This window comes from Fistularia commersonii, chromosome 30, assembly GCF_037954325.1.
Source record: "Fistularia commersonii isolate RoL2024-O1a breed Wild chromosome 30, RoL_Fcom_v1.0, whole genome shotgun sequence".
Lineage (NCBI taxonomy): Eukaryota > Metazoa > Chordata > Actinopteri > Syngnathiformes > Fistulariidae > Fistularia > Fistularia commersonii.
The window spans coordinates 10,917,826-10,945,601 of NC_141313.1; the positions used below are offsets into that span (position 1 = coordinate 10,917,826).

At 47.7% G+C, this 27,776-nt stretch overlaps 1 protein-coding gene across 5 annotated transcripts in view; it reads right to left on the minus strand.

Moving 5' to 3' along the window:
- Positions 1-27,776, minus strand: part of ptprua (protein tyrosine phosphatase receptor type Ua) — a 128,747-nt gene that overhangs the window by 42,813 nt on the left and 58,158 nt on the right. For all 5 annotated transcript variants that reach the window (XM_086177786.1, XM_086177789.1, XM_086177788.1 and 2 more), the window contains exons 3-8: positions 20,791-21,062; positions 15,535-15,616; positions 8,315-8,430; positions 5,993-6,164; positions 4,491-4,784; positions 680-1,000 (exon numbers count right to left, since the gene is read on the minus strand). In XM_086177786.1, coding sequence (XP_086033912.1) covers positions 680-1,000; positions 4,491-4,784; positions 5,993-6,164; positions 8,315-8,430; positions 15,535-15,616; positions 20,791-21,062 — 1,257 coding nt within the window. The remainder of the gene's footprint in view (positions 1-679; positions 1,001-4,490; positions 4,785-5,992; positions 6,165-8,314; positions 8,431-15,534; positions 15,617-20,790; positions 21,063-27,776) is intronic.

Below are 27,776 nucleotides of genomic sequence, written 5' to 3' on the forward strand. Positions count from 1 at the left end.
TATGGCAGCGTGCTTCACTGTAAGGCTTCGGAGAACGGTGACCACGGCTATGAAGATAGTGGGAAATCTCCAAATACTGTATAGGAGAGCAGCTGTTAAGGGAGCCAAAAGATCCAAAGTGACCCCTCTCACATCCTCTTTTGGGAGTACAAGCTGCTGCTGCTGTCAGCGAGCCAGATGGAGGCCGAGCACTTTGAACGCTCCTTTGGTCCAACCAGCATTTCATTATGAAACAGACAAACAAACACAGCCTCCACCCACCCATCCCCACTCTAGCCCCACTCCCCCCTGCTGTGGACCTTCTGCCTGACAACCATGGTCTCTGGAGCGTGTATATATGGTATTTGTGGCTTGTATCGTATATATGAAATAAATGGTACATATGTGGAAAATATGGAATAACGTAATTTTGGTATATGTGGTACATACTGTACATATATGGTATATATGGAAAGTGGTACTGCTCCTATTGCACTTCAGGCCAGCCGTTGTGCTGTTATATCGGACCCTGTAGGCTACTGTACTTTTAGTAGCACCCTGTTTTTTACCTGGTTTACCTGTTGTAAACATATGCATGTATGTTGGCCATGTGAGTCCACCCTGGTGAACATTTCCGCTCAAAGGTTCACCAGGGTGGACTACTGTTCTGGGGGCTGGTGTATGCAGCTGCTTTACTCACTGTCCTCCTCCGTCTGGAAGGTCACCTCGCGGCTGTCCTTCTTGCCCTCAGGGTTGGACAATGCCAAGCGTACGTGGATAGAGCGGAAGGGCGGCAGGTCCCTCAGGGTGAACCTGGACGTGTTGCGGTCCACGGACAGACACTCTCGAACGGTGGCGTTGTTCCCCCCGCCGCCCCCGGCGGGCATGGAGTACCGGTAGCACAGCAACAGAGCGTAGGTGTGGCAGCGGGTAAGGTTGTAGCCCAGCGGCTCCCACTGGAGGCCAAGCTGGCGGGGCTGGATCTCTGCAGCTGTGAGGCCCCGCAAGGCCCGCATGGGCTCTGCAAAGAGAGGTGAGACGTCATTTACCTGCAAACATGAGGCTCAGAGCCATCAGCCTCAACCAACATGAGCTACACGGAGAGGAGATACAATGGGGACAATAACAATCCTAGGGGTTCCTAGAGGGCCTCCATGCTGTACCTTCTTTGGTGTTTATATGTATATATATATATAGCAAGAGAGAGCGAGAGAGAGCATACAACCACAAACACCATAGCCCGGTGTTTCAGGATGAAATGGTTCCTGTACATTGAGACCTTGCCATCACCATCGACAACACTGTGGTAAGGCCAACCGCAACTGCAGGAAACCTGGGTGTGGTCCTAGACAACCAACTGGAATTCTAAGCAACCTTTGCAACAGTCGCACTTTCCTGCAGATTCCTCCTCTACAACATCAGGAAGATCCGCAGATTCCTAACTGAGGATACAGCGCAGCTACTCATCCAGGCTCTAGTCATCTCCCGTTTGGACTACTGCAGCTCCCTCCTTGCCAGTGCCCCAGGAGTGACCATCAGACGTCTGGAGCTTATTCAGAAAGCGGCAGCCCGCCTGGTGTTCAACCCTCCCAAATTCTCCCACACAACTCCCCTTCTTATGTCCCTTCACTGGCCCCCGGTAGCCGCCCGCATCAAGTTCAAGACCCTGGTGCTCACCTACTGGGCAGTGAATGGGACAGCCTAGTCTTATCTCCAGGATATGGTCAAGCCACATGTCCTACCCGTCCCCTCCGATCTGCCACCTCCTGGTAACCGTCCACCCCATCACTCAGAGCCCCCGGCTGCCGATCGAATCGGTCTCGGCTCTTCTCGGTCTTGACTCCTCAGTGGTGGAACGAACTCCCGAAAAAGGTCAGAACAGCGGGGTCGCTGCCCATCTTTCGCCGTGAGCTGAAATCATACCTCTTCAGCAAGCACTACCCTACTAATCGCACTTAGCCCCAAACGCTCACAAAAAAAAAATGATGAAATGAATGCATGTATGTATACGGTTCTGAGATGGCTATTTGGTTGAGTGGTCACTTCTGACTTCCGACAACTGGTACTTCGGATCTTCGATGACTGAATTGCACTTCTTGTAAGTCGCTTTGGATAAAAGCGTCTGCCAAATGACTGTAATGTAATGTAAATGATGTTACAGCTCACCCTACCCTCCACCTCAGCCCACTCACTCTTTATGTCTTAAGGTTCTCCTAGATGAGTGTGTTCTCCAGTTTGAACCTTCCAAAGGCAGGTTTGAATCAGTTCATGGGTCTTTGTGTCTGGAACATAATTGCGAGCCCGTGGTAAACGTATATACGGTAATCATCTCCATCACTCCTGGGCAAGACATGAACGTGGAAGAATCTCCGGGACAGCAAATGATATTCATCAAGTAATTTGGATTCTTCCTTTTTAATTCAGCTTCTCCTGATGAGCCATTAGGATTAAATCTGGCTCCCAGATATCAGGATGTCAGAATTTAATCCAGCTGTGTGTGTGTGTGTGTGTGTGTGTGTGTGTGTGTGTGTGTGTGTCCTCTGACTATTTCTTTGCAGGCTTAAGTTCCATAAAGGATTGTTTCCTCATGTTTTTATGACTCAGCCCCTCTAGATTAATCATCATGCAGATGAGGCCCACCTCCCTTCTCCTGAGAGACTCATAGATGTCGTGTCTGGACCTCAGGGTCATGGAAGATGGTAAACTTGTCTGATGGTTCATGTGTCTACCGGAGAACTTTGTTTTTCTCCACTCCACGTGACATGGAAGCAGACAACCCAACATCTCTGCAGACAGTGGAATCTTCTCCAGGAGAACAGCACACACCGAGCAGGTCCGATATTTGGACTCCAAACGCTCCATATCCCTCTCCTTGCGACTGTCCAAACAGGCCCAATCTCAGAGGTTCCACCGCACAACTGAGAGGGCGTGAAGGGTGTGCCTGGACCACCATGGTACAACACACACTCAGATGATACTCGGTCCGACCGTCCATCCGTTCCTTAAACCCATCTATGCATCCGTTCCACCGACGATCCATCTTCGTTCAGAATGGTTGTCAAGGTGTTGGGCTCAGATTCAGCCCAATCCACATAAACCCATCCGTCTTCTTCAGCGGGTCACCCGGGTGCGTATGTGTGTCCAGGAACGAGTCAGCAGATGCTTTGTGATGAAGATGTGGATTGATTTCTATCCACGCAGGAGGGCAGGACTGCAACACCAACACATTCTTCTGGGACTTCAGGTGCACGGAGGATCTAATCCTGCCAGAGTCTAAATGGCGGACTGCCTGCAGCCCAACATTCAGTCTGATTAGCTAATCGCAGGGAGGGGGGGGGGCAACAGAACTCGAAGAAGATGAAGGCGCATCTGTTTTTGTCTGCGGTCTGGTCCCTGTCATGCAGCCAGGAGGACTCCGACCCATCAGGACCCCTGCTGGACTTTGGATGGACATCATAGCAAAGTCACTCCCCGGCTTCCCCGGCAGGCTGCGACTGCTGTGTCTCCGATCACCTTCTGCACAAGCGCGCCGTCTTTTAAATCAATGCATGAATAAAAGCATGAATAAAGATGAATGTCCTGCAGCTTCCTGACAGCGCAGTCAGACGAGGAGCTCCACCTGGTCCTCCTCCCAACACCTCCATAAGCGGCAGCCGGAGGAACGTGTCTCCAGATTGGTAATCGGTGACAGTTGCTGGTCCATAGGAGACGGATCTGACATCCGTGCGGGCCGAGGGGCCGAGAGGGGAGCGGCTTTAAGTCCGCTTTACATCCGGACGGATTTGAATCTCTCTCCAAAAGCGACTGTGGAAAAGTTCGGACCGGAGGAGAGGAGCCATCGCCGGAGGGATTCCAGGAACAGATAGTCATTAAGTCTCTATTCTCTGGTGATTTATGACACTCACTGAGGAAATTTCCTCTTTTTGCAGATAATTTCCTGCTAATTTTCTGACATTTTCTCAGAATTAAGTATTTTTTGTTGTTTTTTTTTTTTTTTTTTTCCCAGTACTTATCAGGATGGGGCTATCATGTGTGTGTTTAATATATCAAACAGAGATTGGTTTTGTGTCTGAGGTGATGAGTGCTGCCGGGGGACGGAGCGTCCTGACACGACCCTAACACCACATGCTAATGACATGATGAGCCACGAATCAGCCGCTCACGGTACATCAGCTGTGACAACAACTATTCAGCAAACATTTACATTCATCACGTCGGCCTCTGTGGCGGCGGCCGTCTGAAGGAGAGCCCGGGGGACCGACGTTCACATGTGATAAGAAATAAAATGAATAAAGTGATTAAGTACATTAAGTTCAAACCCTCCCCGAGGCTGGTGACATATTCATATTGCAGAGGGCCGTGGAGCAGCTGTGGCGCAAACCTCCGTCTTTAAAAGTGTGTGGGTGGGGCCTTCTCGAATCCCGCGGGAGCGGCTCCATTTCGAGACAATCAGGCGCGGAGGCTCACCGCCGCGATGAAGGCGAGAGATTTAAGGTTTGTCGGTGACTCACCCGCACACTTGGTCCTGCTGGTCAGCGGGGGGCCCGGGGCTCCGGTCCCGCCCTCCCCGGGCCGGGTCAGCAACACACTGATGCGATACTCCGTGTCGGGCTCCAGGTGCCAAATCTTGTAGGTCAGGGATCCCACGCCGTGGGTCTCGGTCCAGGTGGAGTGGCTGGCCCGGTACTGGATTTCCCTGCGGATGACGGGGCCGTCGCCGACGATGGAGTTGGTGTTGAGCTGGATGATCAGATAGGTGGGACCGGCCCTCAGCAGCTGAGGCGGGGCGATGGGAGTCGGAGGAACTACGGAGATGACGGAGGAAACAGAACGGAAAAGACATCTATTCATACCGTACCTTCACCGCATGTCGTGCAGAAAGAGTGTGTGCGATGAGAGGTGCTAACAGCAGCCGATCAGAGGTCAAATGTCGAACTTAACAATGACCCTGTGGTCTTGGATCATCACTCAGCCTCCTGCGTATCTGAGGGCGGAGAACCCGGAGAACCTGAAGGAACGTGGAGGAACGACAGGCTCCCAGAAAAAGGCCTCTGTTCATTTTATTTAGCTGTTTTATGTAAATGGGCTCAACGATGAATGAATGATTCATGCGTTTGTTGCGAAACCAGCAGGTTTCCCTCTGAGTGGAGAACTTGTGGAAAGACGTCTCTGGCTTTCTGAGGTTGCTGAACGCTGTTTTGGTTGGAGACAAAAGGTTTCTCCTCCCCAGAGGACGGGGATCCGCTGGAAAGTTTATCCCTTGAGAGGAACGTTTTCTTCTTAAACTGGTTTCTAAAGTGCTCTTTCCATAGTTTTGCCTTTCTAGAAAATGCGCTTTTTATTGGTGATTTAGAAGAAGCTCTGGTACCCCAGAGCAGCTACAAGGCCAGGTTCATGAGCTCTTCAGATCATTGTGTTGTCTGAATCACCGTAACCTACAACGTAAATGACAAGAAAAATCTTGAATCTTTTGCCACGTATCCTGCATATCCCTGAACAGTCCTCCGACACCGACCGATATTTAGCTCCTTTTAGAACGGAAATGAAACAATCAATAATCCAGTGTCACTTGCTCTTTTTCTGCGCAGCGAGAAACTGGCTGCTTTTGAGCCCCCAGGAAAAAACATATACAGACACATAAAGAAATACATTTAACTTTTTGGATGTGGGGGGAAAAAGGTACAACTGTTGCCGAAATTTAAGCATCCAGCAATGGATGGACACGTGGACATGTTCTCTGCATTATGAGTTGGTGTCATCGGCAAAGGCGGCGCCATTGCGATGGTGTTGTCATGGTGAAGGACACCGTTCCGCCTCTGACTGACGGAACCCTTTGCTATTGAAGGTTCCAACAAATATCCACATGGAATATTATATATGGATTCAATCATACAGAAAAAATATAATTTCAAACAAAAACGGTACATATTTTTTTGAGCTTATTATGTTATTTCATTGTAAGAACAGAGAAGAAGTGACTCAAATTTGACTGGTATGAAACGTCTCCCCCTACCTCTGACAATGAGTTCACCAAAGTTGGACACGGTGGCACCCCTGGTGGACAAAGTGACGCAGCGGTACAGGTCCTGCTCGCCGCGTTGCGCCGCCACCTGGAAGGTGGCCATCACCCTCTTGTGACTCAGCCTGGACAGCGACGGCGTGCCGAGCACCACGCCGTTCCTCCGCTAAGGAGAAGACACACACACACACACACACACACGCATATCAGAAACACAAATAGATCCTGACTTCTGATTCGCCCGTCAGTTGGAAGCTCCGAGTCCGGAGGAATTACTGTCACAAAATGGCCAAATCATAAATCACCGGCTAGACGGGTTCCCCGGTGTCTGCCTGCAGCTCCTGACACCCTCACCACCTCCACCTCCATCATCACCTCCACCTCCAACCCGACCTCCTTCCTAACACGACAGTCCTGCAGGCAGGCTGGCTCAGAGCTCAGGACGGAGTGAGCTGTTCCAGGTGTGAACGCCAGCGTGCAGATTATTATGTAAGCTGTCGCTGTTCACACTCCTCACAGGTAACTGGCTCTGACATCTGCAGCTTTAGCAGAAAGAAAATGCAGAGCTGTGAGAAAATGTGAAATTAGATCCGCAGAACGTGCCTAAAGGTCTGGCATCAATACATTGGGTTTTTCATTTAATTGCTTTTTTTTGTTCATTTTCAACTAATTTACCTTCATCCAACTTTTACATTCTAACAGCTCCCAGGAAATCGTACTTGATGTCCCACAATTAAAGGTCTATCCCCGGTAACGTTCCCCTTGCCTCCATAAGGGATCGCTCCATCCTGTACATCCTGCACATCCGGTACCACAGCAGATCAGACGCCATGTTTCAATGTTTGTGCGAAAACATGAACATGTGACTGACAGCGTGTGCAAGAAATCAACTTTATGCTGCAGTTCTTCTCCGATCTGGACCCTGTTATGTGTGAACGGCGCGTTGGAGAAGCTTGTATGTAAAGCAACAGTTATACTACTTATGAAATGTTCTAAGAATCCGTCAACACGTCACAGTGACTTCACCGACCGGTCTACGAGATAAACTTCTGTCAGCTGTGGTTCAGTGATGTTATCTAGTCCACTGTAGGAGAACATGTTTTTACAGAAATTAAAAAATAATCTGCCTTTTATGGGAAGAAATGAATTATTCTCTGTCATCAGGCCTCAGCGGTCTCATGGAGGATCTCATGTGTACAATCGTTGATCAGAGGTGCTGAGAGGACCATGAGAATGAGGGGGTTCCTGGTGGCGAACCGGCATGGAAGGTGAGCCCTGGTTTCAATCACGGAGTTCAAACTTGGATCCTAAGCCGAGTTCTTGATGGGACCGTCCAAATCCCTCAAACGCTAAGATTAACCCAGGGAGCAGCGTTTAAGGACAAAATATGACTGAAGGGTTCTGTCTGCAGGCTGCGGGGCTTTCCCTTCCCCGGCCCCGTGGCCGTGGAGCTCTGCCGCCACGCAGGTGGTCCAGAGACCGATCGGTTGAGCAGAAAGAGCGGTAAACAAAACCCAGAGGAAGCGCTCGGGGTTTATGAAGGCTTTCACGTGCTTCTCCTCTGGCAGCTGGCCCCGACACCTGTGGGCGCCGCCTTCAGCCTCGCAGCGCATTCGTGCTAAAGATCTAAGAGCCTCAGAGACGTCGGGCTTCAGAAGGGCGCCGGAAAGTGAATGATTAAGAAACATTATGCTAAGCATTTGTTTAGCCGGGGGGAGCCGAGTGCGGATGAGAAAATGGGTCCGAAGAACAAATAGAAGAAGAGCAGGCAGTAATGAGCCGTGATAGACCTCCGCTCTCTCAACGAAAGGGGTAGAGAGGTAGAGGGATGGATTTTGCATTTCTGCATGTTTGTGTGTGTGTCAACAAGCAAATGCCAAACAGGGGGGGGAAAAAAAGACACGACTGATCCTCTGAAATGCCACCGATCTTCAGAGAAGCCAACATGGAGAACGGAAGGAGATCTGATAGAGTCACTGTCAGGCCCGGGGCTGGACTGCTCACGCTCAGGGACGCTGTTTAGTGGGTGCTTGAGACAAGATCAGGGGTTAAAGAGTGGAGAAACTTCGATACCCGGCAGAATAGCATCTTATTACTGAACACCTGCGCTCCTGCTCCTCAACCCTGGAAGTCACTTTTGACATCTCTGGTACAGGTAGGAAGTTGGGGGGGGCTTCCTGTCTCACTGCTCTTTTGACCTGTCAATCAGATCACCTTCTTCAAGGAGTAAACACCACCAAACCCCAGCTCTGCATCTCCACCTCCGTCAAGAGGAAGTTGCCACCGAATCCCAGGAGGAGCATCTGTTGTTCTCACCTCGAGCAGGAAGGGATCCGTCTCTGAGACTTTGCCGGTGGCGACACACTGGAATGAGGCGTTCTGGCCGGCATTCACCTCCACGTCACCCAGGCGGGAGAAATGCGGCACCTTGTCTGCAGACACACACACACACACACATAAATAAATTGAACAAATAGAGTCTTGAGGGTTTTTTTTTTTTTTTTTTTGTTTTTTTTTTTATTCAGAAGAGCATCAACCCCCCAAAAAATATATGACTGAATGCTGGTTTTGAAAGGACCATCATTCAACCTCTCAGCTGGTCCAGAGACAGCTGCAACCATTCAACCGGTATTTCACACGTCTGGACGATGACGGGTCTCCAGCGAGGCTCCTGCATTTAATTGGAGTGTGTGAGGAACCCCAAGAACCCAGAGGAACGCTACGCGGACAAGGGGGAACGTGGAGACTCCACACAGGAAGGGAATCCAACCAGGGACCTTCTGGCTGTGAGGGGGCGGAGCTAAGCTCTGCACCACTGCGCAGTGGATAAACAAATGAAGAGTCTGTCAGAATAATTCTGCCATTGTTATATTCTTGATGAAAATGCTATTTAAAGATTGCAATGAAACAGTCTCACACACACACACACACACACACTCTCTGAGCAGGGACTTGAGCATCTGGACACACAGCCTTGTGTGTCTGCTGATTAGAAAACACTGATGAGCACCAGTGGTTTTATTGTCATTGTCAAATGTATTTTTCCACAGCGTGTCCCATGAATGAACGCACCAGTGTCAGAGCTAATGCTAATTATTCTACACTGAGCAGACTTTGGAACACAAACAATTAATCTGTAGTCCAACATTCTTGTTTGCATGTTTTACAATTAGAAATGCATCAATAAACTAATTAAAATTAATAATAATAGTAGTACAAAACATGATGTGACAAAAAAACTACCATTTTAAGAGTCTGGACTCCAGATAATGGATACATGTACAAATATTCCAGCAGACAAGATCCGCTGAAACCCCATCCCACTGAACGGACGGCTGATGCTGGACTTTCCCTTCATGACCCCTTTAAAATCACCCAGGTTTTTTACTTTGGAGCTGCTGGGATTTTTCCAATCTGACCCCTTTTAGAGCCCGAGGAATTTATATATAATACAATGGCCACCTTTATGATGGGGGGGAGTGATAGTGACTTTGTGCACGAAGTATCCAACCCTGCCGCAAACGTGGAGCCGAGCTGGGGTTGCGGTGCAGCGCGAGGGTCTGGACACCAGTCTGATAGATATTAAATTCTAATGCGGAGACCCGGCGCCGTTCACAGCGCTGCCCCCTCCTATGCTTGGTTTCCATGGTAACCAATAGCTAAATCTGGCTGAGGACGGATGACAAAAAATTGCATCCCGCAATTCACATACCGCTCACCTCCCTCCTTTCCTCACGCTTCTGTCAAGTATAAGCCGACTCCCCTCTCTCGCCGAAAATCTGCATATGCGGAGAGGACCGCCAGGACCCCCGCGGCCCCGACCACCCGAGCCAACACCTCGCATGTTTTACAAGATGTTCTCCGAGCAGGGATCTGGTGTGGGGAAAGTGCGAGTTCACTCGAGCACCAATTACAGGAGCGTCATCTGTGGACGAGGCGGGAGGATCGATATTTACTGAGAATATCTTATTCCACATCCACAGGTCCAAGGGACGCAGGTGAACTGTCCAGGCTTTGCTCATACTGCAAAGCAGGAGGGGAGGCAAGCGGTAACTCTGCCTCTTTAGGACCGGACTGGGGGAAACAGTTGTCGTGTGTGAGGAGATCTTTTGCTACACAGGGTGTCCACATTCATGAGTTCACGTACGTTGATGTTCACCAGGCTGCCGCCATATTGCAAATACGTTGAATAAAAACGGTGGTACGGTGGTAAAAACTTTTCTCTTTCAGGACTATTTACTGCGCTGATGCTTGAGCTGCCCCAGATCAGGTTAGGCACCAAGTTAGGCTATACAGTGTGTGTGTGTGTGTACGTTTGTGTACGTCTTTGTCAAAAAAAAAAAAAAAAACTCACTAACCCAAGCTTACTGTTCTGTATATTTCCTGTGCATCTTGTATTTGCAAGTGTTATTTGCAGTACTTATGTCCTTTATTGTAAGTCCCTTTGGATAAAAGCGTCTGCCAAATGTAATGTAATGTAATGAATGCAATACTTCCCTGGGGAACGCCACTGAAACACAAGGAGTGTGTGGGTGTTTCCAGATTGACCGTCAGAAAACGACCAAAGTGCGGTTAAAGTTTTTCTCTTCTAATATGCAGCAATCGTCATCTAACCCTCAGTGGCCACCTGGGTAAGTCGCTCATTCTGAGAGGTTTAAACTCAGCTACATATGAGTTATGCATGCCAAATGTAATATGTGCTAAATGTGTCACGCTTCACATGTTTCACGAGTTATATATGGTATTAATAAAAATGTATCCTTTATTAATCCCTGTGGGGAAATTCATTCTGAACCATGAGCAGTAGACTGCCGTCCACCAGCGGCAAGGGAGCATTTAGGGGTTCAGTGTCTTGCTCAACAACACTTCGATGTACTAGAAGGAGCCGGGAATCAAACCAGAGCTCCAGAGACATTCCTCTACCTCCTGCGCCATGCTGACCCCATCTGAAATATATGTGTAATATGTCATTTGTTTTGTATTATGTATGTGATATAGACATACATGTTATACATGTTATCTGAGCTATATATGTCACATATGGCAATTTTACTGCATATGGTATCAATGTTCTACATGTTATTTTTGTTATATATGTCACATTTGGTTAATTTAATGCACATGGTATCAATGTTCTACATGTTATTTGTGTTTTATATGTGTCACATTTGGTTAATTTATTGCATATGGTATCAATGTTCTACATGTTATTTGTTTTATATGTGTCACATTTGGTTAATTTACTGCATATGGTATCAATGTTCCACATGTTATTTGTGTTATCTGTGTCATATTTGGTTAATTTACTGCATATGGTATCGATGTTCTACATGTTATTTGTGTTATATATGTCACGTTTGGTCAATTCGCAGCATATGGTATCAATGTTATTAGCGTTATATGTGTAATGTATGTTCTATATGCCATCAGTGTTCGGGCAGGACGGTGGAGGTGGTGGAAGGCGTAGCTGCGGCCCAGTTCTGGCGGCATGGTCTTGTTCCATCAGACACCTGACCGAGGGGAGCGGGGGAGAAGGCTGCATTAGACCTGGGTTATTTCAGTCCGTAGGTCTGCCTCCGAACGAGGATTCAATGACTTAGAGACGAAGTCTTGCTGCCAGAAGAGGCCATTTGAAATTCATGAGTTCATACATATCCTATATTACCATTAACGAAAACTTCCCCTCATTTATGCGGCTAAAATACTCGTCTTATTAACATTCTGACATGAAGAAGGGGTCAACTTAAGGACCGGCCAGCAGAAACCACTGGGATCTGGAGAAATACCACGTCCACGCATGAGATGGAGCACATCTTCCTGCATCTGATTGCTACCAGGCTTTTCTGCTGCACGGTTTACCTCGAAGCCGTCTGACTGCACGATAATGGTAACAGATTAAATGGAACTAAATGTAAAATAAATGTAACTACTCAATGTTAAATAATTAAAGAATTTCTTACTCATTCAAATCCAAATTTTACATATGCATTTGCAGAGAAGTAAAAAAAGATTATGTTTACTGGTTGCTCTGTTAGAACATAAATCCTTTTTTATTGTCAGGCTAAGAAACCCACATTACCCCTTCAATCAATGATCGAACTACCCAACTGAATAAAGAAAAATATCTTCCACCACTTGTTATGACATTAACTTTGTTCAAAACAAATCAACTTTTCTCTTCCTGAATATTTAGGGATCATTTGTTTTTCTCAACTCCGCTTGTTGAAATCGCACTGCGATCTCATGGAGGGATGTCATCACTTGGCGGGTTACATGATTGGCATGACTTGTGGGAAATGTAGTTTATGGTCAATACACACATTTGTCTTATTTATTGGAAGACGATCAGACCTTTTAAGATAATATCACGGGCCACATTAAATGACATGGCGGGCCACATTCGGCCCGCGGGCCTTGAGTTTGACACATGTAGAGTAGATAGTAAATAGTATTATATATAAGTAGTAGATAGTAATAGATCTTCTTCTCCTTCTTCTCCTTTCAGCTTTTCCCTTCAGGGGTCTCCACCGTGAATCAACTTTCTCCATCTAACCCTATTCTCTGTATCCTCCTCTCTCACACCAACTACCTTCATATCCTCTCTCACTACATCCATAAATATTCTTTTTGGTCTTCCTCGAGACCTCCTGCCTGCCAGCTCCAATTCCAGCATCCGTCTACCAATATATTCACTATCCCTCCTCTGTACATGACCCAACCATCTCAGTCTGGCTTCTCTGACCTTCTCTCCAAAACATCTAACATGTGCTGTTCCTCTGATAGATTCATTGCTGATCCTATCCATCCTGGTCACTCCCAACCTTAGCATCTTTATCTCTGGGATCTCTACATCTGCCTCCTGTATTTTTTGTCATTCGAACTGTATGATGCCATACAGCATCGCTGGTCTCACCACTGTCTTGTACACCTTTTCTTTCCTTCTGGCTGATAGTCTTCTATCGCATAATACCCCTGACACTTTTCTCTATACATTCCCACCTGCTTAAACCCGTCTCTTCACCTCTTTTCCACACTCTCCATTGCTCTTGACAGTTGACCACAAGTACCTGAAATCGTCCAACTTCTCGATCTCCACTCCCTGTAGCCTCACCGTTCAACCCGGGTCCCTCTCATTCACACACATATATTCTGTCTTGCTGCGACTAACTTTCATTCCTCTCCTTTCCAGCGCATACCTCCACCTCTCTGGATTTTTCTCTATCTGTTCTCTGCTCTCACTACGGATCACAATGTCTTCTGCAAACATCATGGTCCATGAAGATTCCTGTCTAACCTCATCTGTCAGCCTGTTCATCACCACTGCAAACAAGAAGAGGCTCAGAGCTGATCCCTGATGGAGTCCCACCTCCACCTTGAACTTCCCCTACATCACATCGCACTACTGTCTCACAGCTAGCATACATGTCCTGCACCAATCTAACATACTTCTCTGCCACTCCAGATTTCCTCATATAATACCAAAGTTCCACTCTAGGCACCCTGTCATATGCTTTTTCTGTCTACAAAAACAAAATGCAGCTCCCTCTGGCCTTCTCTGTACTTCTCTATAAGCATTATCAAAGCAAATAATGTTGCTGCAATTCTACACATCCCCCTTATTTTCAAAAATGGGCACCATCACACTTTGTCTCCATTCTTCAGGCATCTTCTCACTGTCTAAGATCCTGTTGAATTATCTAGTCAGAAGCTCTGCCGCTGCCTCTCCTAAACACATCCACACCTCCACATTATGTCATCAGGACTCACTGCCTTTCCACTCTTTATCCTCCTCAATGCCTTCCTAACTTCACTTTTACTAATCTCTGCTACATTGTTGTCAACAATAGTCACCTCTTCTACCCTTTGCCTCTCTTTCATTTTCCACATCCATCAGCTCTTCAAAGTACTCTTTCCATCTTCCCATCACTCTTCTAGCATCTGTCAATACATTTCCCTCTCTGTCCTTAATCACCCGGACCTGTTGTACATCCTTTCCATCTTTGTCTCTCTGTTTTGCCAACCTGTATAGATCATTCTCACCCTCCTTCCTGTCCGACCAAGCATACAGGTCATCGCACGCTCCTTGTTTTCCCTTTGCTACCTCTATCTTTACCTTACGTTGTATCTCCCTGTATTCCTGTCTGTTCTCTTCAGTCCTCTCTGTATCCCACTTCTTCTTTGCTAACCGCTTTTTCTGTATATACTCCTGCACTTCTTCATTCCACCACTAAGTCTCCTTATCTACACCAAGTACTCTCCTACATGTCTCCCTGTCTCCCTAGCTGTTGCTGTCCAATCATCTAGAGGCTCTAGATAGTAGATAGAATTTGGAAGATAGTGGTATGTAGCGGATAGTAGTAAATAGCATATAGTAGTATATTGTATTTGGTAGATTGTTGTCCGTCGTGGTATAAAGTATATAGTAGTACATAGTAGATAGTAGTACATAGTATAGAGTAGCAGAGTGGTGCAGTGCCTGCTCAGAGTCGCTGCTCAATCAAACAAAAGGGCCGTGACGGGGAACACGGTGATGGTGGGATTCAGAGGAGCAGGTGGGATTCTTGCATGCGTGCGATTAATGCCATCACCTCCTCACACCTGCGGTCGTGGAAGCCCGGCAGGTCTCCTGTGGGATCCATAGAGTGGATTCACACGCAACTGAGGGAATTTCAAAGAGCTGCCTAGAAATTAGCAGGTCTGCGCGGGATCTCCCCATGGCCGGGAGCTGCTGGGCCGACTTAAACTACAACACAAGACCCTCGAGATCATCTGCAACTTCAACACGGACGCAGATCTTTGTGCCTGTCACATTTGGCAACAAAAACACCTCAGCTTCAAAAATAAGGGAAGGGAAGAGAGATCCCACACTGAAGGATGTTCAGACAAACACAAATGCCCTCATAGATACTGCCTCCTATCTGATCAGGAACCTTCTGTCAGGGTGGACAACCGGATCTCTCCATTGAGTGCACACACACACATACACACAGCTCCCGACCCCTAGCTACAGCTGAAGCTACAGGATATCCCCACGCAGTGGATTTACCAGCTCTACGGACTAATTGGTCTCCTGCGAAGTTCTCTGAAGCCATCATGACTGTGTCTCAGCTCCCCGGCTGTCAGAGCTCCATGTCACTTTCTCTCTCACCGCATTATCTCAGCATGGATCTGCTCATTAGGATGGAGAGAACAACCACCCTGTGCACTCATCTGCAGCGTCATTGATTCAGGTTGATCTGCACCAAGAACAGAGGGAGCAAGAGATCTTACACGCCAGCACCCTGCATCACCTCCACCGATGGATGAATGAAGGCATTTTACAAAGAGAACATTGTGACCTAGTTTCTAATCAAAGTGCGTCTGCTGCTGGCTGACACTGTGGCCCACGCCAGAAGACCCCAACCAGAGTGGAACGACATGTCCCCGTGACGGACCGCCGATGATCACGGGAGGCTTGAATACAGGCTCGGATTGCGAGGAGGAGTCCGGAAGCGACTGCGGAGGCTCGGGTCCGGAGCGGGTCGGCGGGTACTTACAGCACGGGTAATTGAGCAGCACAATGTCGTCCAAAGCGATGTAGCCCTGTCGCTCCTCTGAAATGGTTGCTTCAAAGACGACCTGTGGAGACAGAGGACAGCCGGATGAGCAGATGCACCTTCAGCGGCCGGGAGATGGACATCGCCACATCCACACGGGACAGGTTTCCCAGCACTCCTTATCGGGTGGAGAAAACCTGCCACTGGAACAACTACGACAATTTTCCTACCCCTGTAATTGCCCCTACTTTTCACAGGCTTTGAACAGTGCAGCTTAAACAACGATGCAGCTAATTTATGAATTTTTTTTGGAGCGAACGAGCTTCACGCCACCAAAACATTTAGCTTTGTCGCATCGGGGCGATGAAATGGCCGTGAAATTTTGAGGCCGTTCAATTCCGACAGCGAAGAAGACGACTTTAACGGTTTAAGCGCGCAGGAGGAAGACCAAGATAGCGATCAGCTGGAGTGGGACAAAGCAGGGATAGAAAATGAATGGATGGATGGACTTTCCCTTGTGCTATTTCTTATTCATCTTTTTCATCAGCCGTGTTACAGACACTGCTCGGAAAAAAGCATTTTATCGATGCGTTTTCGTGGATGTTACCGGTATGTATTTAATTAACAGTTAAAAAATGTTTTTGTGTATAGATCTCATGCTACACCTGTGGCTTACAGACACATAGAGTATACATGGATTTAGTTATTTTGAGTAGGCGCGGCTTATAATCAGCTCAATAATGAAATAACAACAATAATAATAATAATAGTCTTAAAAATAATTTCCTTACTCCTTTTTGACTTGGAGTGTTTCTCACATGTAAAATTGAGGTTGTTAGTTTGTATTCATATTTATTTATGTGTGATTGTTCTTCCATGTTGGTCCAATATGCTGATGAAGGACCTTCTGGAAGGTCAAAATTGGGCGACGTTCCTCTCCAAGTCAGCTCCCTCTCTGTCGCCAGCTTGTATGTATCCGAGGGAACGGGTGAATGAGCATCTTTCATCCATCCAGCATGTCCTTCTGACTGTTGATCATGTGTGTGTGTGTGTGTGTGTGTGTGTATACATGGGACTGGTCTGCCCAGGCCGTGGATGAGAACTGCTTGAGGTCCCTCCTCGTGTCGGACAAGCAGCGGAGGGTTTTAAAGAGTCTGATTTTCAGTTCTTCTGCAGAGCTTTCTGCCTCCAGAGCTTCTCCGGGGACTTCTCCGTCTAATATGTTTGCTGAAATGCTAATCTGACTTTTACCCGAGTCGTTTTTACGGGAGGGTTTTTCATTCTGCCGTGCACCCAGCAATAGATTGCACTGTGGACGAGCCGTCAGGCTCCAAGTGCCCAGAGGCCAATCAATAGCTGAGGCCTTGGTAGATGTCTCTGCGCTCCTTCGCTTTCCTATTTTCAGCCTTAAGACGTGCCATTAGAGACTCGTGACGCATTAACTCTTTGCCCGTCACGCACCGGAGCCCCGCTCATCCCTCAGCTTCTCCGGGGGGCTCTCCCAGACACAGGCCCAGATGACTTGGAGTAACAAGGACCGAGAAGCCGGTCTTCAGTCGGCCGTGGCGATGCAAACATCTGCAAGATTTCTCTCTGCTCAGGGTGGAACGTGAACATCAACCAACACAAGCAAAGCAAGAAGACGGGACTTTAAAACCGAGATCGCTTTAAACGGTCATCATGGTAGCGGACGCAGAGGACCTAAAGGAGCATCCAAGCACATCTGTCCAGGAGAACAATCACATTGATAATAATACTACCCTTATCTCTGAATAAATATCAAAACAAGAGCCTCATCCCTTCATTCCTTCGTTCATTCATTTCTTCTTTCCTTGCTTCAGCATTCTTAAATGTTCTCTGGGCGTAAAGATGACATCTTGTTTGGACCTTCAACAACATCTGACAGCCACGTCTGGATTCTTAACTTCCAGATGCTCCACCTTATTCAGCGATACGTGAGAAAAGTGATATTTCACTGCTCCTTGCAGTGACAGCAGCTGGACTTTGGCCAGCGAGACACCAGTTTGAGGGGGAGAATGTGTGTGTATGTGTGTGTCACATACTGTTTGCTCATGACAATAACCCAAGAATTGGCTGCGATAATGTTTCATCAGGAATCTGCGAAAACAAAACCACTGAGCATTTTAACACGCATATCCTGGAGTCCAAGGTCTTTGTCAAATCCATAATCTACCCCTGGGATGGCACGTGTGTGTGTGTGTGTGGAAGGGGGGGCAAGCACATTAAAATAAGAGTTGTAGCAGTAAAGAGTTCGGTTTAAAATGATATTTGCTGAGTAATGAATGTTTGTAGCTTCAGTTTTATGTCACAGCTGTGTATGTGTGTGTGCAGTCATCAATCTTCATGGGACTTTCAATTAATTTCCCATCTTAATGCCATCGCTGGGGGACAAGTTAAACAAACAGCAACCCTGTTCCTTGGATTGATTCCTGCGCAGCGAGGCTCTTGCATTGATCCATATTGCCAGTAAACTATTGGATTAAACGGCGTACGATTGGTTGGCCATCTTCTGTGAGCAGCCTGGACATAAAGATGGGGCTCGGGGACATAAAGGCATATGCTGAATGCCGTATTTTTGCGCGCGTGTGTGTGTCTGCCGTTGGTTTACGGCCCGCGGTTTAAGTGCCGGGCCGTAAAAGTGCTATGAAGACGTCCGGGCCGGGTCCCTATCCCGGAGCCTCCCGGCCCAGGCTGCTCCCGTACAACATCTGAGTGCTGTTTGACGCCGTTCTGACGTTGACGGACATTTTGACTCAGCTCAGCTCATCTTTAACGCGTCCTCACACCAAGACATCCATTACGCTCAGCTACTGTCTCTGTCTCTTTGAAGGGAAACTGGACAAGTCTTATGGTCACACAATTCTGGGAGATGAATTCTGCCTATTTTAGCTTCCTTCTGGGAGTTTGTGTGTGTGAGTGTGTGTGTGTGTGTGTGTGTGTGTGTATTCCAGCTATTGGTTTATAGCCTGGGGCTTCAGAACCAGGCTATAAAGATGGCAGGAGGTGGGCCAGGTGTGGGTGCTGGTCCCTGAGCCCTTCTGCTATTCTTTATGGCTAGAAGAAGAATGGGATGGCCTTCAGAAATAGAATAGAATAGAATATATTTATATATATATATACGCATATGTTTATACACACACAGAGTATATCTGCGTGACTAATAGGTATCATGACCATGTAAGTGTGTGAGCTGTTGGAGCGCAGAGGGTGGCTTCCCCGGATTCCGTGGGTTCAGTGATTTGTGTGTGTTCTGTGGGTTTTGTGGGGCTCAGAACCGAAGTGCTGCATCATGAAGCGGTCCACGGTCTTCCCCTGCCGGACGGCTCCCAGCCCCGGTACCGCTACCTCTCGCTGCAGAGCAGCCCGCGGGCTGAAAAAGTACAATTAGTGAACCTGAGCCGACCCGCTAACACCTCTCTTATGAGGACTTAAAGCACCTGAGCAGAGATCTGCTGCAGAGCTCAGCTGCCCGGGTGACCTAAAATGAGGATTAGTAGAAGAAACTCTAAAATAGAGAGAAAAGCAGAGGGAGATGGGCTGATAAGAGGGCCGGGGCGGTGGGAATGAAGATGTGATAAGGAGAACAAAGGAGGTGGAGCAGCTATGGACCCCGAGGCCGCTGTTCCAGGAGAAGCTCCACAATAGCGGGCGTACGTTTGGACCGAGAGACTAAATGCTGACACCTGCCAGCAGCGCGGGGGGGCGGATCAAGGAAACTGCTTATCTTCCTCTCACAAGGGAGACGACTGACGTTCCTCAAAGAAACACTGATCCCAGATGTTTTACGGAGGAAGTGACCTCCATGTGCTGCTGTGTGGAGGTCCATCTCAGACGACCCAGTCGGTTGGTGATCGCGGCGATACTGCATTCATCTACTGTACTTATTTTTCTATCAATCTATTTATTTTCCAATGGCTGTGTAGTGAATCCTGAGGTGAAAGAGCAGGATATCTGGTTCTGCAGGAGGTTCATCTCAAAGCCCCTGGTCGCTAACATGAGAAGCTCACCACAATCACCAATGTCGCATTTGAAAGTGTCACACTGAACGCAAGAGGTCCTCCGGCCGTGGTCCCACGTATCTCTGAGGCCGTCTGTGGGTCCCGGGGGGGGAGGATGCGCCGCTCGCTAGATACTTCCATCTAATCTGGACCACCACCTTCAGCCAGCGGCCCTGCTCTGCTCCGGATCTGCGGGTGGAGGGTTTCATCTGAGGTGAGGGTTGGAGGGGGGGGGGGTTCCTCAGAACAGCGGAACACAAAGCCTCCCTCCTTCTGGGAGCCTCTCGGTCTCAAGCTTCATTAGCCGCTGCCCATCATCTGAACATCCAGGACAAATGAATCAATGCGGGGAGGACCGCGGGACGGGCTTCGGACACAAACCGCCTCCGCAGCAGACGGTGCTCATGCACGTGCGTCCAGGTGTTCTACAGCCCCGCACCGTTCGCCTCCCGTCTCTTCCAGGAAGCCAAACAGCAGACGAGTCATGTCCGAGCAAAGAGGAAGAAATCATTACTTGAGATCAGGGCTGATGTTTGGCTCCAGAGGAGGAGACCAGGTCCTCATTGATCTCCCAGCCCCTAATCTCATTAACTGGCTCTTGATTTATTGAGACGGGGCCAAGAGTGCGCCAAGGTTATGGAAGCAACCCCCCCCAACACACACACACACACATGCACATCACTGTGGGGGGGGGGGGCATGGAATTGAGGACAATTGACTGTTCAGCAAATCCAGTCAATCCTTTGCAGCAGAATTCACCTGCTCATTAACGCCCATGTGAAGTCCTCTGTGTCTGTCTGTCTGTCTGTCTGTGTGTGTGTGTGTGTGTGTGTGTGTGTGTGTGTCTGTGTGTGTGTCAGGGATTTATAGGGAGAGTTATTGATGGTAATTATGTGAGCTAAAGCTGCATCCAGTCACTAGGAAGGCCGGAGTTACAGAGCAATAATGTAGCAGCAACAAAACACACACCAAACTGAGCCATTGATTCACTGCAGGCAAACCCACCATTAATTACAGCCGCGTTTCAAACTACACACACACACACACACACACACAGAAACCCAAACTGTAATTATACCTCTTAAACACACACTTTAGTGTTTGCTCAAGATTCATTTCTTCAAAGTGAAAGTAATTCAGGATTTATTTTCTTGGGTAAAAGAACCTTTAAAAAGACATTTAAAAGATGTGATAATGAGCTGCATGGACATTCAGTGTGTGTGTGTGTGTGTCTGACCTGGTAGTCACTGGGCCAGAAGGTGCTGACCGCCAGCTCCACCTGGTGCCACTGGCGTCCCTGGGAGCCGGAGACGTTCCACACGGCGCTGCCTCGGGGGCCCCCATTGACCCGGATGTAGACCTGCAGGGCCCCGGGGCTGTGGCCGTCACGGCTGTACAAGAAGTAGCTGAACTGGATGCAGTGGGTGTCGTTCTCGCTGAGGGGCAGGAGCAGCAGCTGGGCCCGCTGACCCCCGTAGTACTGCGAGGAGTTCACCATCATGAAGGAGCCTGGAGGGAGGAAGGGAGATACCTTCAGTCTCAGCGTCCGTCAACCGGAGTATCCTGCCAGCTGTGACACGCAACCAAGGAATGGACACGCTTGATCCACCTTCACCTGCAGGACAGGGTGCTGACACAACGCCTCTATGGCAACCTGAGATACTCTCGAGCATTTTTTTCTAAAAAAAAAAAAAAAATGCAAGGAGATGTGGGGTCATCTGGAACGTCTGCTGCTCTTCCAGTCTGAGTTGTTCCATCCAAACAGAGCATCCAGGTAACCTGAGCATCCAGGTAACCGGAGGAGGAGCAGGAGGAAGTCTGCTCCTCCAGGGAGGAGAGAAGTAAACTTCGGTATTTAGAGGAAAGGACCAAGTTGTCCAATTAGTCACAATCGACCTTTAAAATATAAATTCATCCAAGACTTACTACACACACGCACCGAACATCACAAACTCCCCAAAGGTGTGGGATTACCGAGGTGTTCCCCTGTGGCGGTCCATCAATTCCGCGGGCGTATTCGGGACAAACACCTCTGTTGAAATCAGCAAAAACCTCATCTTTGGATGAAACAGGATTATCTAAAAGGGAGAGGAGATGTTTCGCCAGACGGGAGTGAGGAACCTCCCACACCAGCAGTCCTCCTGAGACCAGGAATATCCTGACTGGAGTGGAGGCATCATAAAAGTCCACACGTCTGCAGGAGCCAATGGCCACGGAGTGAAGACCTCATTTATCCCTCTCCGACCCAATTAGTTTTACTCAGAGGCGTGAAGAACCTCGACCAGAGCGAGGGAACATTCAGCTAATGAAATTAGTGCTGGAGTCAGAAGAGCGGCTGAGGATGAAAGGTTGATTCACTCATCAGCCCGCTGCTGATAAGCCCCCTTTGCGTGGCGATCTAAACATCCAGATCGACATTTCAAGAGCAAATAGTCAGCTTATTTTTTGACGATTATTCCTCAATGAGAGCCTCCAGGAGAGGCACGGGAGTGGCTGGTGGGCAGCAGCTTTACATGTTACAAAAAAGACCGCTGGGATGTCAGAAGGTTTGACCCTTCACAGGAACCTGAGGACTGCAGAAGGCCAACGACAGATGTCCTTCAGGCACTTGTGGCTTCGGGCAGATTTATCTGGTCAGGAGGTTCGTAGATGCATCAGTGAGGAGCGTGGACATCTAACCATCTACATACAGGACTGTGTGAAGACGTGAACATCCAACACCATCCATGGGTGACAAGCTCGGCTCTGAGAAGAAGCAGTGATGAAGAGGAAACCTGCAGCTGCTTTCTTCTCAGAGATGTTTGGAGGGCCCGGCTCTTCTACCCCAACCATGAGTGACGTGATGTTACACTCCTCCGTAGCCTCCGTCCAAACCGAGGTCCTCAGATTGGAGAAAATGAAATACGGTTCTCGCCGTTTGTCTGATCTTTGAATGTCCGGCAGATGTTCTGCATCTTCTTAACCTCACAAACTAATTTGGACGGCCTCGGTGGACTTACTTCTGCTCCACACGGCCAGAAATTTATGCTAATGTTTAATTAGCAATAATTCATTCCTACAAAACAAAGGCTGCAGTCGAGCTGGTGGTCAAAGCTAGGCTTGAAATCTAAAATCGGCTCAGAGAGAGAAGAAAAAAAGGGCAGCGAGAAGATCCCAAGGATCACCGCTACCCGTGTCTGAAGGGTGGATGAAAGGATCCAACAGAGATCTTAATGATGCCCAAGGAGTTAGAAAGAATTAGCGACTGGCAATTATCATCGTGTTCATGGACACCAGACAAGGGAGGTGTTTATCATCTTCAACCGCCTCCCGGCCTCCAGGATCAAACCCTCCCTCAAACTCCTAATCATCCCCGCCATCGCCCGCACTCTTTGATGTGGAGGCGCGAGAGGAGGTGCACATCGACGACGCCTCCAACCTTCTGCTTCACGAGAAGGACGTCTGCTCAACGGAGACGCCCAAACCAGCTGCTTCTGCCGGGAATCACGGTCATTGTCCCGGACGGGTACAAAGTTCTGCAGATCATCACACGACTTCCCTCATATCTGAGTGAAGGACATGTGTGTGTGTGTCAGAGGAGACATGGTCGGTGTTTTGGATTTCAGAGCGAACGATGGCCTGGCTGTTGGAACAGAATTGATATGCCTGAGCGTAGTTTCAGTCCCCCGAGGATGTTTTCCACAGTGCGGCGCAAGAACATCCCTCTGGCTCTGATCACAGACCTGCATGGCCTTTCAGAAGGAAAAAGGTGGATTCACTTCAAAACCCGTTTCACAAGCACCTATCAAATCTGACCCCTGGCCTTCCAGAAGATATGTTTATACTTCTAGCATCATCTGCCACACACACACACGAATGGTGGTCTGACCTGAGCCCACCTTCTGCTGGTGATATCTGAGGGCCGAGCTGCGTGTGTGTGTGTGAACGTGCAAGAGGTTTGATGGCTAAATTGCTAAATCTCCAGTGATAAGTGCTGTTGCCTGTCTTTATGGGGGTGTGGGGGGGCCTCAGCTGAACCCCAGGTGGGAGAAGCTCAGAAGCTCGGAGGGTCATCCAGAGAACAGCAGGGTCCTGCTGCCACACAAGCGTTTAATCACACCGTGTATGTGTATGTGTGTGTGTGTGTGTGTGTGTGTGTGTGTGTTCATACTCCTCTGCTAAATAAGAAAACAGAGAGTGTCTGCTGAGAAAACCTTTCCAGGCTAAATGTCATGGAAATCAACTCCAGCCATTATCGGTTCTCAGGGCTGATCCAGTGGCTGCAGCGGAAAACGTGTCCCACACTTTGGTGTGCTTGGTAAGCTTTTTTTTTTTTAAAATGTCATTTAATTAAATGTACAAACAGATGCACATATTCAGTAAATAGACCATAAAAGAGTAAAAGGCTGATCCACCAACGAGGCAATTACGCTACAAAGACGGTCACTTTCCTAAAAGCTAAACTTTTCCCTTAAACCAGCGAGATCATCGACTGATCAGATTCACCAACACAGGAGCCGGAATGTACAGAAACGCCAATAAATGACAGAAATCACCAATTAGTGAACACAAATCCCCCTTTCTCTTTTTACCTGGACCAAAAACCCACTCACTCCATGACTGACAGCAGCTTCATCACCAGCCCTAAAACCCCAAGAAGCCCTGGGTCTGATGAGGGCCTGACCCTGGGAGGATGGGGGTGCCTTTGGGAAATATTCTGTAACAATGTAAAGATAGACCAGGATCCAGACCGCAGCAGGATCATCTCTCCATGCAGAAGCACGTCGGATTCGTCACGCACGGCAAAACGGGAGAGGATCAGTCCAGGTGACGGGTTGAATTCCCCCGGCTGTCCCTGCCTGCAGGCCTAACAGGGAAACCCTTCAGCTTTTTCCTGAACTCCACCTGCCAGACAGAATCTCAGCATGATTGATGGCAGTTATTAGCAACCTGAGAAGTACAAAGTACCCCAAGACTACACACACGCACACACACACACACACAGCATGGTGTAAAAAAGAGGGGGGGGGGGATCTCCATAAATCTATAAAAGCTGCTAAGGATCCATGTGTGTGTCCAGTGACCCTCCAATGTCAGCAGCAGCATGAGATCAGGAGCTGCTGCAGCTCCATCAGCAACAGGGTGCAGGCTTTTATCATCCTGGTACAAAGAACGCTGCCGCTAGTGTGTGTGTGTGTGTGTTCTTTTAGCTTTGGCGGCTCCTCCTCCATCAATAAGCGCCAATAAGCAGCGACACCATCTTTCCTGAGAAGAAGCACGATGCATTTCAATCTGCCTCAGACTGATGGGGAACTCTCTCCCCGCCTCAGGAGGCCTCATCCTCCAGGGCATCTGGAGAAGGTCATGTCGGATTTCAATTTTGCCCAGAAGTCGGTCTTTCAGGTCTTAATTTGCCTCCTGACTTTTATTCCGCCTTTTTTTCATCTGTTTTAAACGCAGAGCAGCAGCAGTGACCTTGATGGTGCTGAATCTCAGAAATCATTGTGAAGCTCCAGATTGGTCCGTGCGTGCATGTGTGTATGAATATGTGTGTGTGACCATTTCTGGTCAGGAGACCAGAGCCTTCATGCTGCTCTGGACTGAAGAACAGGGTTTGGTTCCCTAACGTCCTCTGATGGGACTCCATCAACTTCTTCCCTCTGCTGTTGTCAGGTTGATACATTTGAAATTTAATATTTTTAATGTGGATTTGTTTGTTGGCACTGAACAGGTGGATGTGGTTTTATTTTTCTAAAACTAGATGAACCTCCTGCCTCTGCCATGTTTATCGAAACAGGACAGCTTTGATCCAGATATCTGAACATCTGGATCCAGGAGCAGGAACAAGCTCACACCTCAGAAGTGGAGAAATAATAAGTCACTGTGTTTCACCTGGTGATCTACAGACACCTTCTGAGGAACCCTGCTTAGAATCCTTAGATTAGTGTGGATTTCACTGACACACACACACAATCTTTAGGTAGGTAGGTAGGTAGGTAGGTAGGTAGGTAGGTAGGTAGATAGGTAGATAGGTAGATAGGTAGATAGATAGATAGATAGATAGATTCAGGAACAGGGATAGAAATAGATCAGGTTTTCGATTCATTGGTACAGGAATAGATATGTAGATGTACGGTTGGGGTTGTCACTTTAGCTACAGATGTAGGTGTAGAAATGGTCATATGGTTGTAGATCATATAGGTGTAGATATATGATTTTAAATACGGTTGTAGAAACATGGTTGTAGATCTAGGTGTAGAAACAAATGTAGATACATGGTTGTGGATGTATGGGTGTAGATGTATGCTTGTAGGTGTAATTGTAGATATATTCTTGCAGATGTATGGTTGCAGATGTATGGTTGCAGGTGTATAGTTGCAGATGTATGTGGTAGATGTATGTTTGCAGATGTAGGTGTAGATATATTCTTGTAGATGTATGGTTACAGATGTACGGTTGTAGATGTAGGTCTAGATGTATAGTTGTAGGTGTTGATATATGGTTGTAGATGTAGGTGTAGATGTATGGTTGTAGGTGTCAATATATGGTTGTAGTTGTGGGTGTAGTTATAAGGTTGTAGGTGTAGATATATGGTTGCAGATGTAGGTGTAGAATATTCTTGTAGATGTATGGTTGCAGATGTATGGTTGGAGATGTACGTGTTGATGTAGGTATTAATTAATGGTTGTACATGTTGGTATAGATATTTCTTGTGGATGTAAGTGTACATATATGGTCGTAGATATGTGGTTTTAGATGTAAGTGTAGATGTAGTTGTCAATGTATGGTTGTCGATATATGGTTGTAGATATAGGTGTAGATATACACCCTTCATGCAAAGATGAAGTCACCCTGGGTACGAACAGCTGGGCAACCATCTGCTGCAGCTAGCAGTGAGGTGCAGAAGGTGTCCTCCGGACTTTCACCTCAGCAGAAGACCAACAGAAGCTCTACTTACAAACAGGAAGAAAGTCCTGCTCAAATATATCTGTCCACAGGTGGCGCTGAGAGCTCCAGAACCATAAAGCAATGAAACATTCTTCATTCATAGTCTACATGGCTTCTCCTGGAGCCCGGCGCCGGAGGCCATCCCTGCTCGGACTGGACCAGGGCATGGATCACAAGGACGTGCCCAGAGACAAACAACCGCTCACCGATCAACAACCGACCCACTGCCTGCCTTTGGAGCGTCGATGAATTAATCAAGGGGCGAGTTTCTCTGGCGGTCACATTTCCACACTCGTCCCAGAGCAGAGCGAAGGGTTCCGGCTAAGCTCGATGACTTCAGCCTCCATCAACCCTCTCCAGACTGACTCAGCCTTCAGACTGAGTGTTTTCTTCTCCCACAGCCTCGCCTAATTTCTGCACGGATAAGGAGAGGTTTTAAAAGCAGACGTGGACTTCCACTGCCCTTCACCCTCTCCTGGAACGAGTCTTTAGCCATTAAACATCACACTCCATTGCACAAAACATTTGTCCACAACCTTTTTCAATAAACATTAAATCCACTTCAAAACAACAGCTTTAATGCTCACTAGAGAAGCAGCAATATTTTTTAACGTATTTATGCACGCATTTATTTTACTTTGTTACATAAATGCCTGTTATTTTGTTTATTTATTGATATAGGTATTTTTATATAGGTCTATTTATTTATTTTTTTTATTTTAGGTTTCTCATGTTCAGTGTATTCCCTATTAATTTTTGCTAATTTAACAAAGAGGAAAAGAATGTCCTTTGGCATTGATCAGAATCAGAATTGCTTTCATTGTCAAGTCATTTTACAACTACAAAGAATTTGGTTTGTTAATGGTGTTAAAGAGACAACATGTAACCGGCGTGCGATAGAAGGGTTGGGACAGTGTCAATGGGGGTCCGGGGGATTTAGTTATCTTATTAATATTGCTACTTTCAGAATGCATGAGTCCTTGTGCTTTCAGTTCTTGTTCATTATTTATAAACACGTGTGTGTGTGTGGTTCTAGGAGTTGTGCAGTGTGGTATCGGGCTTGTAACCCGGCAGTAAGGGGCGCTCTGGACCTATTTGTGTTTCCCCCCTGAAGTCACAGTTCTACACTGAACTGAAAAAAAAACGGTCAGGGTTTAAATTTTAAATGACATTGAGAAGCGGCAGTTATCCGGCAGGGTTTCTAATCCCCTCTGGGACCGAGACGACCAACGGTTTAACGAACCACACGCAGCTTTGTGTTATTCAAACGCTCCCACGCCACAACCCCATTGGCTG